Source organism: Brienomyrus brachyistius, unplaced genomic scaffold, assembly GCF_023856365.1.
Source record: "Brienomyrus brachyistius isolate T26 unplaced genomic scaffold, BBRACH_0.4 scaffold58, whole genome shotgun sequence".
Lineage (NCBI taxonomy): Eukaryota > Metazoa > Chordata > Actinopteri > Osteoglossiformes > Mormyridae > Brienomyrus > Brienomyrus brachyistius.
Genome location: NW_026042333.1, coordinates 264577 through 277849, shown reverse-complemented (window position 1 = coordinate 277849; position 13273 = coordinate 264577). Strand labels below are relative to the sequence as shown.

The following is a 13273-nucleotide window of genomic DNA, read 5'->3' as shown; positions in this document are numbered from 1 at the left end:
TTTAACTCCCACAGTTTTTTCGCCGCGCCGATGTCAGCAGACTCCAGACTAACGTCGCCCTTTTACCGTATTTGGACATTTTAACCACGACATCGGTGTGGTAATAGTTGTGCTGTTTGCGGAGTTTCTGCCATGACCTAAGTATAGCATGACCGAATGAATCCCAGGGCTCAAAGTCACATAAATTTGGGTGTGGACGTTTGGTGTTAGAGAGAATTAGTCCTACTTAAAAACAGATGATGTCGCCCCACAAGTAACGTCACGTTAAAATATTCAAAGTTATTAATAAACATGTTACCATTTCATCCTACTGATTCTCACATGCTTCCTCACATACCTCTGTCCCACCAATCCAAACATCTAAATTGACAGCCCGATCATTGTCCAAAGCAGACAAACATACTATGGATAATTTAGACCAATTCATCTTACTGGATGGTTTCGGACATCGAAAGAGAACCATATCCTTACATATCTGCTTGTAAACCATTAAGTCCCACTGAGTACTTACACAATTCAAGGAAACTAATTGGATAGGCTTTTCTGCTTTGTGAAGGCCATGGCATGCATATTCCGAGTCGTTCAGTATTATTTTGTGAGTAAAATTAATTTATATAATCATGTTATGACGTATTTCTGTTATTTGCGCACAGATCCTCATCTGAGGTGTAAGAATTATGGAGATACGATTTGGTTTTATCACAGCAAGTGGCTTTAATTTAGACAAGAGAAACGCATGTACCAGGGTACAGCGAGGGCATCTAGAAATAATAAAATTAAAAACATCTATCCCTTCTATCACTTTTGTATTCAGAAATTTAATCTTCGTTAAAATCGATCACATTAAACAGTGTCAGAAATAATATGCAGTTTTTCCCACGGCATTTTAGTTTAATAATGTTCAAACACATGGACGTGCCGGATATCCTTGTCTTTCCCTATTTGGAACAAACCCATTTAACCAGAACATCCAGTGATCATTTACATATCTCAACTGTTCTCGTTGGCACGTACATATATATATATCCTCCTTCAAATTGGAGAGGAAAATGGAAAAGAAGAGATAGACGGGAGGAAACGCGCGCAGCCGGGGAAAGTGCAGACGCGGAGGCGCGCGTAACGTCAGTGCTGCAACACGGCGACGCCTACGGTGAAATGCGGCGCGCCAGACACCGGTACGGTTCACTTACATCTGCGCGGAATAACCGGAATAAGCGACTGCTCCCTCTGCTCGTGAAGTAAAAGAAGTTTATCTCCATAATCCTGGATTCCTGGATAACAATACGTTAACTCTGCCTTTTTCACGCAACTTGCATGGCTCAGGTATGGGGTATATTTGAGTTTATGGATTTCTTCCGGGAAAAGAAAAAGAAAAACAGTTACAAGCCGGTCGCTTAGCTCCTTGCACGAATTACTGTGAGATAAAGTTCGCACCAAGTTGAAAACGTAGCCTACTAGATAAACAGCAGTATAGTTGCAGTTCATGATGATTTTGGATCAGCGGCGCTTTTCGATTTCAGTCTATTCATGCCGCCATCTAACTGCACGTTACAGTTCAGGCATGGACGCCTTGGCTAAAGGGCGACATTTACACACGACAAAATACATTGAAATATTTCCTTCTGTCGATAAAACAAAAAGAAATAGCGTAAAATAATGTTAAGTTCATCACAAGCTATTTTAATTTAATCTCCACGATTAAATCAAAATCGCTTGCGATGAACTTAATCTACGATTCTTTCAGGTCTGCCTCTATAGTTAGGAAGAGTCAAGAAATTAAGAGATTCTGCCATAACACCATAATGAAATCAATTGCTTTTTTGAACATTCAGGACTTTAGCAGTGTTCGACACATTTCTCGTGCAGGCATTTTGTGTTTTATGTGTTTATTTACATTCACACACTTTATGATGTGTTTATATATTGTCACTGACTGAACTTACTTGTACTTAGTAAAGGGAAAACATTTTACTTTCAAACTTTCACTTATGAAGGTGATTTCTGAACTTGATCATCTTTTACGAAAGGAAAGAAGTCTTCTAGTAGTCCATCAGTATAACTGCATTTATAAAAATGCATTTAGTGGTTTGCTTGCATTCTGGATATCAGTAGGCTAGATCATCGGCATTTGAAAGGTCGAGTTTTGGAAGACTACACAGATAGTACAAGATAAACATTTGGAGACCGCGTTGGCCACGTTGGACGAGTTTGCCAGAAATGTTAAAGTTTTCAGTTGCGGGAAACTATATGCTCTCAGAAAAAAAGGTAAAAATGGGTACCTTTGCTTGTCACTGCCAGTTATACCATTAGCTGTAGATAATTGTATACCTTTCAAGGTACAGAAATGGACAGAGAGGAATATTATTAATGCTGTTTGTATCTTTGAAATATTCCTCAGAATATATTTCTGTACCTTGAAAGGTACAAGGGTACAGCCCCAGTGACAAGCAAAGGTATAAATTTTTACCCTTTTTCTGAGAGTGATATAGGATCTTGCAGCTTACAGTAATCAGACATGATAGAACAACAGTACAATATTTACGTCACGTCTCGGCCTGAAACCTGCATTGGTTTATGTTTTTGCGCCGTTTTTCCGTTTACTGTAACTTAATAATCAAGATAAAATAGATTTGAGATTCAGTACTGGAAAACGTTTAGGTAATAACGTGCAGGGTACATTCATAAATATAAGTGGCTTCAGCGGTAGGAAAAGCGCTTTATCATTTATTTAAAGAACATGCGGTCTTTATAACTGTAAAAAAACAGGGCGATATGGTCTGGCCAAGCCGCGTACTGTACAGCGGCTCGGCGATTAGCGTGCAGAAGGCGGCAGTAGGTGGCATTGCGATAAAGGTCGATAAACCCGAATATTCGCGCCACTGTTTACGAATGCTCCATAATGATAAACAGCTGTGCGTGTGTTCCTGCGCATATCTCCATGTACACGTAGGCGTTGTTGATGCTTTTCTTCCTATGTGAGTGGTATCCGTTTTTGACCGTATGTCTCTTTTTGGGAAGAGTCTGTTTCTTGGAGACGTGGAAGAATATTTTAGATCTGTCGGAAATGTTGTTAGGATTAGTTTTATAATAATTAAGAATTTAAAAGAGATTTGCAATTATAACGCTTTCCGTCTCAAATTGCAGTTGCAGTATTTTATTAATTACTCGTTTTTTTCACGTGGATGCATTCCTCCGTGATTAGGTACAGGTGGAATTATCATAGGATCAGATATAAATCGCGAGATTACTTTAAAGATTACTAGCACATTTACTCAGGAAATACAGACAGGTCTCACAATAAGCGCGCGAAGACGTTTTGAGTTTAGTGTGCTGGAAATCGCACCGAGCAATGCACTTTAATGATGTTCTATTGTATCATCGGTCTTTTTGGAGAAATCACCGTAAAAGTAGCCCTGGGACATTGTGAGTAAATTAACATAAGGCAATGTTTTTCTTATACTAAACAGGCCCCTGAGCACTCCTACCGGACCTTATACTTTACAGGCTGAATGTGTGTAGTACACTGGCCCATGCGGAGTAATCTCACCAGCAGCGTTTTGGCTGATGTGGTCACATATAATAAAAAGTAATTAAGGCAGAAAATAACTTACGAATAAGCTGTGCTGGCTGCAGATCTACATTTAATTGATCAGCCCCGGGATTCAAACCAGCAGCCTTCCGGATACAAGCATAGCGTTCTAACCTGCATAGTCTCACACCGTCCCCCATCTTTTGGAGCACATCACTGCACATGTGGCTGCTCCGCTCACCGACGCGTGAAGCGGTGAACTCAGTCAGGGGGTGTTCAGGCAGACACTGTGTGCAGTGAATTTCGACATGATGTCATCCCAGGCAGAGAATGCCGTCGCTGAGGTGATGAGGGGCAGGTAGGGGGATAAGGGATGGATTGGATATTTGTGGGGAATGTGGTGCTTTGTTTTTTAATGGCATGTTTTTTCAGTGCAGGCCCTCGACCCAGAGCTAGCATGTCCTTGATGCAGAGCCTGAAGAAGTCTCCCGCCGTGCTTCGGCGCCGACTGCGCCGCGACAGGACCGAGGACCTGTCGCATGGCGACCCTCTCTTCAAGCTGCAGTACTTGGGCTCGGAGAACATCTACTCCCTGGACCTGGAGCAGGCCCGGGACGCCATCGGCCGGCTGCTGGAGGGCGCCCCCAGCAGGCCGGGTAAAGAGCACGCGCTGGTGGTGCGGCCGCGGTATGTGGAGGTGAAGGAGCTCAGCACGGGCCGGCAGCTGTCCAAGACGTTCCTGCAGGACATCGCGTACTGCGCCGCCGACACCGTGCACCCCAATGTCTTCCTCTACATCTGCAAGCAGCGCAACCGGCAGCTGCAGTGCCGCGTGTTCTGGTGCAGCCGGGTCGAGCGGGCCAAGGAACTCACTGCCTGCCTGGCCACCGCCTTTCAAAGGGCACTCAATGACTGGCAGGGCGATTCCTCCAATCGGACGCAAGGGGAGGGCCCTGCCAGTGGTGGCTTCCCGGGTCTGTCGAATCAGGAGTCCAGGAGTGCCACACTGCTGACACACCTGGCCAAAGGTGAGGCCTGACATGGTGATGCGGGCAGCCACAATACACTACAATGTGAATTAGTACTATAGATGCTATTCTGTCCTTTTTATTGCCAGTATTCATAACTCAAGGCTTCTTGATCCTGAAGGATTCCTTGTTGCTTATCTCCAAGTTTCCCAGTGATATATGGAATGCAGAATGTATCTCAGTAATAGTATGAATGTATTATATGTGCCTTAACACTTGGCCCCTCGCCGGTGTAGGTGGGTCAGTGGAGGAGGCGGAGCCTGGTTTCCTGCTATCCAGTGAGAGTGAGCCAGAAGAGGGGCATCCTGTCTGACAGCTTATCAAATATTGCAGACCCCTCTACCCCCACCCCAGGGACTACTGGACCCAACAGGACCCTTACATTTCTCTCTTGCGTCAAGAAAAAGGAGTGATTAGGTTTTTCTTTTTTTTTTGAAGGGAGGTTGCCGAGAAAAGAGAGATAAGTGATCTGGATGGTATGGACACATTCTTTCTGGTTAGTTTCCTGTTTAAAGGACGGGAGCTGAACCCTGAAGCTTGTAGATTCACTTTACGGAACAGGCATACCCCCCCCCCCCCCCACTGTGGGTATTTACGACATTTTCATCTGTGTAGGTCCAGACAAATTGGGAAAAAAATAGTGTTCTCTGAAGTACCCAGAAGAAAACTTTTTGCTGATGTTCAGTGACTGTCCGGGGAGCATCGCTGCTGCGGATTAAGTGGTTGGGGGTTGGGGTGGGATCGGGCGTCAGGGTGATCTCCTGGGGAGTTCTCAGAGGCGTGAGGCTCAAAGACGGGACTTCACGCCGACTCGAGCGATCCCAGCTGACATGCTGCAAGGAAACCTCAAAATGAAGAGATAAGGAGGAACGAGGCATTACAGGAAGCCTGGCTGGTGCATTGTGGGTAAACTGAAGCCTAATGTGGTGAGGTGAAATCTCACTCTGGGAGGAGAAGTGGTTTGACAGCCTGTGGGTATCGTTACCGTCGGGCACAGACTGCTTTCAGGCACTTAACTCGTTTTATATTGGGCCACATTCTTTAGATGTTGGTGTTTTTCCGATCACGCGTTTTAAAAATGTAACTGGCTGAACTGTAAATTGAGTTGTCACCTGAAATTAAATCCTCGATTTAACCTTTCTGGCTCTGCTGCACTTTACGGAAGCGCGTACAGGAAAGGCCCTTGTGCATCGGGTAAGTCAGGTTAACCGTGGAGCTGCTGGGAAAATGGAGGGCTGGTGGAATGTAAACAGACTCCAATGAGATTCAACGTGGAAAGTGAGGGAGGCGTGGCTGAACAGAGAGCCCCGCCCCTTCCTGCTGGTGTGTAACACCCTGGGCTGGGGGAAAAGAGCACATCCTGCTCCGTGTGCAAGTCTGTTTTGCTCTGTCGAATGGTAGATTAACACTTCCCCGGCAGCCAGTCTGTCTGCTGACTGGCGATTCAGTCCGGTGATAAACGTTAAATTTCAAACTGAAGCGGCCAGGGCTGGCTTTAAAGGGGAAGTTACGATACCCGACACCAGCCTACGTGTTTGACAGACGGAAAATCGTTTAAAATAAGGCGCGAGGTGGTTTAAATGCACAACGTCATCTCGTTAAACAATGGAAAGGAACAACATCACCTGGAAAGTGTCTGTCGCCACTCACGCATGGATACCGCCGCCCACACCCACCAGCCTGCGTGGCGGTAACAACAGGGCACCTGTGCTGCTCTCTGCCCCCTGAACAAGGACTAGCTATTCCCCTGCCAGAACTCGCGTTATGGAAAGCAGGGAAGATGTCAAAACGACCAAGCAGGTCGTCCAGGTAACGTGACTGCGCAGCTACAGTCTAGAATCCCTCGGCATGACTGCAGGCCAATTGCCGCACACGCCCAAGCCACACTTTGGCTCCAACGTAGCAACCAGTCCCGCAACTTTGGCTCCAACGTAGCAACCAGTTTCGCAGACTGTGAATCGGCTCTGTTTACTCAAGTGGCTTAAAATCTGAGTGGATGTCACAAAGAGTTACACGTTGCCAAAACCCAGCAACGCATTTCTGCACCTCAGACGAGTTTCTGGAAGCAACGGGTTCATTTGGAGAAAGTCGGTAAAGTCACGCATACGCCGCAATGAATAAATAAATGCCAAACGTGACTATTTAAATGTGCACTAAAAATTCTCAGCACTATTCCTGCGAATCAGGAAAAAATCTGCAGAATCTTGCTTTTCTTCATTATTTAATTTTTTTTAGAAGCAAGCTTTTTGTCAGCCAGCTGTTTTCCAGCATGTGTCGTCAGGCCGGTTTGTTTTTAATCACGTCAGTGTGGATCTTGTGCGTCTGTACATGTTTCTTTGCCGGGAAAAGCGTGACACGTTGCCAGTTACACCCCATTAAACGAACGTAGCACTGCAGATATTCCCAGGACCAGGTCAGCGACGCTTAAAGAGCCGCTCGGGCTACGGGCCGTAGGTGACCAGCGCAGAAGCTTCCTGACATCACATGTTGCCAGAAATGACTCGGCCCAGATGCATTTTCACTAGGGGACTATAAACTTTTGCGTAGCCAGCAGGTTCTCAAAGGTACAATGAAAAATCATTTTGCCTCCTTTTGCGTCTCTCTGTCCTGCTTCATTCTTAATAGGATGACCAGATAATCCATGTCAGGCAGCACACTTTGAGCTACAGGTTTTGCCAACTGCTTTAACACTGAAAAGCTCCTCTGCTTGGCTAAATGCTTTAAGTTATTCTTGTGCTTTAACTTGTTTCCTTGATTGAAAGAATCATCCGGCTGTTTCCCATTGACACTAATGGCACATGCATGGATTATAGGAGACTGACCAATCAGCACACAGCAAGAACTCTGTGCTTTGGTGAAATCCAGGTCCTTTCAATTTAAATGCTAGTCTGCAAATCACATCCTAACTCAAAGCCTCTCCCTTGATGTGGATCATCTGGCCACCCTACTTCTGAAACTTCGGCGATACACTATCGCTTTTTGAGCCGTCAGTTAAGCAGCAACATTGAGGGAAACTGGCGAGACCCCAAGCGGTCCTGAAAGAGGAAGTCTGGAGTCCAGCCAGAACCCAGGCTGGATGTGGTAAAAACCACCAGTGAACTTTGTGAAATATGAAAGTATATAAAAAAAACACATACAACTCTGAAATGAGACGGGATGGGACCCCCATTCTGGGTTGTTCCCTGTCTCGCGCCTGTAGGCTCCGGCCCCCACGCAGCCCTGAATAGGACAAATGGTTACAGAAAATGGATGGATGGATGGAAGTTTGAAATGTTAGACGCAGTGGACACTGTTCTGACTGGCTTATTTTATTCCTTGTCATTTCCCTTCTCCAGTGCTTCGCACTGTAAGGGCACCGAGTGACAACATCCAATCGATTGAGGTGACATAACATTGTTGGTGATAATGCACGTTTATTCCATAGCAGTATAATTATCGCAGTGAAACTGGCCCTCGACAGTGCAGGATCCCCTGATTAAGGATCCCACATCGGACCAGTACTACATTAGATCAGATACACACCAGTGCAGCGTATACAGGGCATAATATCTCAGTGCAAAACATGCAAACTGTGGAGCTCTCGCTCACACACTCAGTGTGTGTAAAGCCTGAGCGCATCCTGTCCTCTTTGGCATCTATCTAGGCACCGACAACAGCTCTGGAACGCTGATCTGATACGACCTGCGAATTTTCTACCCTTAAATACGCATGGATTTCACACCATATAACATTTCCTTTCAGCAAAATAGATTACATGTATGTGAACAGTGAGGAATCAAGCTCTGTACGGAGTACAGAGTGAGGCAGCTGGAATTACAGGGGTATGTGAAGTTCTGCTAATTTTGATGGGGGGGGGTGCTGAAAATGAGGGTTAGGACAGGGAAGCGAGAGGGGGAGGAGGAGAGAGGAAAGGGGGGGGTGGGTGGATGGATGGGAGAGGAAAAAAATCTTTTCTATACGGTGTGAGACAATCAAAAGATAGAACAGACGGTATAAGGCGCTACATGGTTACTCCAGTTCTGACTCTCCCAGCGGTCAGGGGGCTGTCGGTGGGAGGCGGGACTTCTTCAGGCCTCGTCGGCCCCCTCTTGGACGCTCTTGCCCAGCAGACACATGCAGAGCAGCATGCAGCAGCCTCCGACCAACATGAGTCCCAGCAGAATGTAGCACAGCGTGGTCGTCCAGAAGGCGAAGAGGTACAGCGTCTTGTTGCAGTAGGAGTCGCCGGCCGCCGAGTCATAGTTGGGGGCATAAATGGAGTATATCCACACATTACCTGTGGATACATCGTCATGAGGACCACGAGTGTCACAGACACATGCCCCCCCTTTCCAGAGGCTGGACGCCACCATGTCAGATACTGGGGTAGTCAGACTGGAATTTACTAATAAATTTACAGTTGGCCTGCAAACCTCATGAAGAGTAATTTTTTATATATATATATATTTTAAAAGCTTTGGCTGCTTTTTGCACCCACGTTCAGGTCAAAAACCAAGCAGGGCGATTCGATTGATAATCGGGCTGCGGATTTACACGTTTGTTGGCCTTTTCCCGGCCTCCCGTCTGGAAGGTGGACAGGCCCCTTGCCGACGTCCTGACGGAGAACAACCTCATCTGGCAATCGCCACAGCCCCCCCCAAGCAAACATCTTACCGGTGATGAACCAGCAGAAGAGGAAGAGGGAGACCAGGGAGTTCCAGGTGGTGCAGAGCCTGGAGAGAGGACCTTGATCGCCCTCGTCAGACTCCTGGGCACAGGGCAGGCAGGAGAGCACGGCGAGGACCAGGCTGAAGGAGCCCGTCACCACCAGGTAGATGGGAATGTAGCGCTGTGCCGGACATTCCTTCATGTACACCGCACCTGTGCAGGGGAGGCAAGGTGTGGGGGGGGGGGGGGTAGGTCGCAGCGGCGTTACGCATGGCGCACATGGAGAGTTTTGACGGCACGCGGCCAGGCAGGGTGACGCTCACCTATGGCGATCTGCGCGACGGGCAGGACGATCATGAAGAACTTGGACAGCACTGGCGAGAGGGAGGAAGAGGTCAGCACAGTTATTCGCAGGCAGCCAGTCTACCAACACTCAAACCACACATTTGCATGGCGCCCCTTGTTGGCCATAAATAGTCACTGCGCTAAATATTAAATAAAGACGTTTAGGAGATGCTGAAGCAGCTTAGGGGCACAGTTTCCCAAAGACACGTTTCAGGGACTCTGCCTTACAAACACGGACATCAACATCCATCAATGAGGCGATGGGGCCTGAGCTTATTATCAGCCTGCACATGGCACTCACAGTGCCCCCGGTGGCTCAGCCTGCACATGGCACTCACAGGGCCCCTGAACTGCACTGTGCCCCCGGTGGCTCACCTAGTACAGGCAGGGAGGGCTTCGGGGCCTGGGGGAGGTTGCGGAGCAAGTTGCGGTTTTCCATCTTTACTTACTGTCAGTGGCCTGCAGGGGGCGAAAAGCAGGTCTGCTGTGAGGACAAGGGGATTTTCCAACAGGACGTCCAAACCGAAACTATCCTCCATCATTAGTGTAATCTGTCATTTTCAGCATCCTCTGTAATCATTTCCCATCATTTACAGTGACATGTTAACCAATGACGCATTCCACGTTATTTTTTAATTTGATTGTGTAAAATGGATTACATCTATTAATTACAAGTATATCAGACGGCAGATTTATCAGCCAAGGGATTATTTACCCCCCCCCCCCCCAGTTCGAGGCGATTCACTCTTTTAAATCACTGACAATATTCGGGAATACACACGGGAAGAGACTTAAGCCTATTACTACCAAAATAAGGTAAACATTTATGAAATTTGCAGCCATCTGCGCACACTTATTTTCAGCAGCAATTATTAAATATTAAACCTTCCACACGCGGAAATTCAGTCTATTACCGATACAGTTCTCTAATATCGCCGGTTACATCAGTGAAACAACTATCTAACTTATTAGCGGGATACCTTTGCATTGAAGATCAATAGCACGACGCGGGTCTAAGCGAGATTCAGCCCAGCACCGGCTCCGTGTTGATGGAGATGAGAAATGTTACTGCATATAATCAGATTTCTTGGTCGGAAGTAGCCTAACTGTTGTGTAATACGACATGCATATAGGCTTACTTAATTCGGCCTACGTTATACAGCAAATGGTTATCCACCCAAATACGCCCTAATGGCAGATCCACCGGTTTTATAAGAAACGTGCGAAGATCATCAAAAACTCTCGTCCGTTGATGACAATTATAATAAGTGCCTGAGGCGACCCGTTTGGTAAAGGGAGCCTCGAATCAGCCTAGTGTATATTTTATGATCTAGCTGCATTAATTGCCATGTGAACATATTTGAAAATCTACATACTCAGAAGGACTTACAAACTCCAGTTGATTTCGATACGTGAACTGCAGGGTGGTTTCTTAAATGCGTAAGATTGATTTACACGTGACACGCAGCGTTTTATGAGTTAAAGCGCAAGCATCACTTTTACGTGTTGGTGAAATAGACCATAACTTTGTAAGACTATACGTTTTTCTGACCGCGTTTCAGGCTGACGGCGACGAAACGGACAGCACTGACACATCCATATGCGCTAGGAAATGCATAGGCTGTGTTAAAAACGATAATACTACAAGAAAGAAGTTCATGAACTCAGTATCAATAAACATGCTAGGCTTAAATATGTTAAATCAGTACAAATAAATGCAACTTGATCGCAGAAATACTGGTACAAAAGCAGTAACCCAGCAGTTTTCCCATTTTTTTTATCCTTCGACAATCGTTTACGTTCAGCTTCACTTAGAGCATAATAATATTATTTAAAAGGGAATGTTTTCCTCCTTGGGACTTACCAAGTGGGGTGAAAATGATCCTTGTTTGGAAAGAAAGCGAAACTGAAGGTAATGCGCGGCAGGATGAAGCGTCGCAGCGGGCGACTGAGGCAGGGTCCGAAAATCGCGCTTCCTCTTCCTCCACGGAGCTGCTGACAAATCAACCCCGGCACTCCTATTTTTAAAGACTGTTTTGCAAGATAAGTTTTAGCGATGAATGGGTTACAACGGAATCCAGCTTTTGAAAGTAAAAACAGAGCAGACCCGCTCCTCTTGAGCGCCCCGGGCCTATGGGGCGTGGGCAAGCAGCACTGACGTAAAGTGCGGGGTTAAAAAGCAGACCCTGGGTAAACACAGCCGAAAGCCTGCCCCGCGGATTAGGATCGATCTACGGGATCCAAAGGCTTGATAGTTTGTGATGTACTAATGGTGCGAACGCTTGCGTACTTGGGATTACTGGCGATAAACTTACAGGCAGGTAATTCCACATTACTGTTCGTCGTGCGTGGCCTTTCAAGCAGTCGGCTGACTATTTAGTAATTAATTTCTGTGGCGTGTCATGTGATGGATCTTGCAGAACTTGCAGTGCTTCCCCATTCATTTTTTCTACTCTTCTCCCTGCAGTCGTGGTCTTTCGCACTGCTTGTGCTGCCGCTTCTATACTGATGAGAGTGAAGTACTTTTGACGGCGATGTGATTCACACAGTATGTACAAGCACTGTAGTGATGTCACGACCCCACAGCTATATCAAAGGAAAACCAAATACATTTGGGAACAATTATGGAAAATTTACAGCAGATAATCCATGGGCGTTGCTAAAAATAAAGCTCTAATGGGACACAGCCCCCCAGTCCCATTTCCCCATGATTTTCGAAAGCTGTACGTGAGATTTTACTGAGGCACGTGCCCCAGCAAAAGGAGTCCGGCGACGCCCATGAGCCAGTCCATCTAACGATGTTCCTTATATCACAATGGCTTTTCAGACGTTGAGTTTGAACGGACAAACAACGCCACAATTATTAAAAGGATCTTTCAGCACGCCCGCAGCAAACACACATTCCGGACAGATCACTGGTCCCATCATGCACTGCGCGCGGAGCCCACACCGCGACGGGTACTTCAATCGGGAGATTGTGACACGCTCACCTCTCTAACACTTGTCATTAACCTCAACCCTGCACCACCACCACCACCACCACCACCACCGCACACACACACATGCGCGCATACACACTTTCCTGGAGAAATTCACCAATGACAAATACTTATAAGAACTTCTTTATTTGTAAAACATTCACGTGTTAAAAAACAGAATAGCATGCACATTATGCCAAAACTGGTGAGGCTGGTTCCATTGGCTCTGTGGGTGTGACTGGGGGGGGCATTGTGTGAAGGATCATACTAGATAAAGGACCTAAGACCTCATTCTTTATTTCTCTTTACAAAGCTGCTGTCAGTGTAGGAAGCACTTCGTCTCGGGAGTCAGACTACGGCAGGGACATCACGTTATACTTCTGTGACTCCACCAGAGGCGCGGTGCTGCTAGTGACTGAGGAAGTGAGGATTTCAGGGCCATTGTCTGGGAGCAGGAGGCCATGCTGAGCAGGCAGGGACAAATCAGGGATGACATAGTCATCAGTCTGCAGGGAACTGAACAGGCAAGAGGCTGGAGAGAAATGAAATAAAGGCTAAAAGCTCATAACAGTGTGTTATGGATGGAGTTGAGCTGAGCTTACTGTATTTAATGCCTGGGTGCCGTCCCTGAGGTGATCGCCACCACGGTGTACTAGCTGGCCACCTTGATGTTGCTGGAGGCACGTGACCCTCCCCCCCCCCCCCCCCCAAGCTCTCAAGGTCATTCACTTTCCCAATCATGGGCG

General features: G+C 46.7%; 2 protein-coding genes across 4 annotated transcripts; one reads left to right on the top strand and one right to left on the bottom strand.

The window, feature by feature from the left end:
- The first annotated feature begins 834 nt into the window (after positions 1-834).
- LOC125724906 (low density lipoprotein receptor adapter protein 1-B-like) lies at positions 835-5692 on the top strand. Of its 2 annotated transcripts, none has more exons than XM_049001370.1 (3): positions 835-1323; positions 3962-4557; positions 4794-5692. In XM_049001370.1, the coding sequence occupies exons 2-3, from the start codon at positions 3987-3989 to the stop codon at positions 4868-4870; spliced, it is 648 nt and encodes a 215-aa protein (XP_048857327.1). In that variant the 5' UTR covers positions 835-1323; positions 3962-3986; the 3' UTR covers positions 4871-5692. The 2 variants fall into 2 exon arrangements, with proteins under 2 accessions (XP_048857327.1, XP_048857328.1); XM_049001371.1 differs by having other exon boundaries at positions 836-1323; positions 3967-4557.
- A 2258-nt stretch (positions 5693-7950) lies between these two features.
- Positions 7951-12170, bottom strand: LOC125724907 (transmembrane protein 272-like). Of its 2 annotated transcripts, none has more exons than XM_049001372.1 (5): positions 11414-12170; positions 9925-10008; positions 9528-9578; positions 9211-9417; positions 7951-8833 (listed from the first exon to the last, which is right to left on the bottom strand). In XM_049001372.1, the coding sequence occupies exons 2-5, from the start codon at positions 9986-9988 to the stop codon at positions 8625-8627; spliced, it is 531 nt and encodes a 176-aa protein (XP_048857329.1). In that variant the 5' UTR covers positions 9989-10008; positions 11414-12170; the 3' UTR covers positions 7951-8624. The 2 variants fall into 2 exon arrangements, with proteins under 2 accessions (XP_048857329.1, XP_048857330.1); XM_049001373.1 differs by lacking the exon at positions 11414-12170 and adding an exon at positions 10530-11220.
- Between the last annotated feature and the right edge of the window lie 1103 nt (positions 12171-13273).

What these genes read in the sequence shown, in the direction of transcription:
- LOC125724906 (XM_049001370.1), top strand. Translation starts at nt 3,987, where the DNA reads ATGTCCTTGATGCAGAGCCTGAAGAAGTCTCCCGCCGTGCTTCGGCGC. An exon ending in GCTGACACACCTGGCCAAAG is followed by an intron (nt 4,558 to 4,793) that starts GTGAGGCCTGAC and finishes TCGCCGGTGTAG; the next exon opens with GTGGGTCAGTGGAGGAGGCG.
- LOC125724907 (XM_049001372.1), bottom strand. Translation starts at nt 9,988, where the DNA reads ATGGAAAACCGCAACTTGCTCCGCAACCTCCCCCAGGCCCCGAAGCCC. An exon ending in GCCCTCCCTGCCTGTACTAG is followed by an intron (nt 9,579 to 9,924) that starts GTGAGCCACCGG and finishes CCCTCTCGCCAG; the next exon opens with TGCTGTCCAAGTTCTTCATG. An exon ending in CGTCGCGCAGATCGCCATAG is followed by an intron (nt 9,418 to 9,527) that starts GTGAGCGTCACC and finishes TCCCCTGCACAG; the next exon opens with GTGCGGTGTACATGAAGGAA.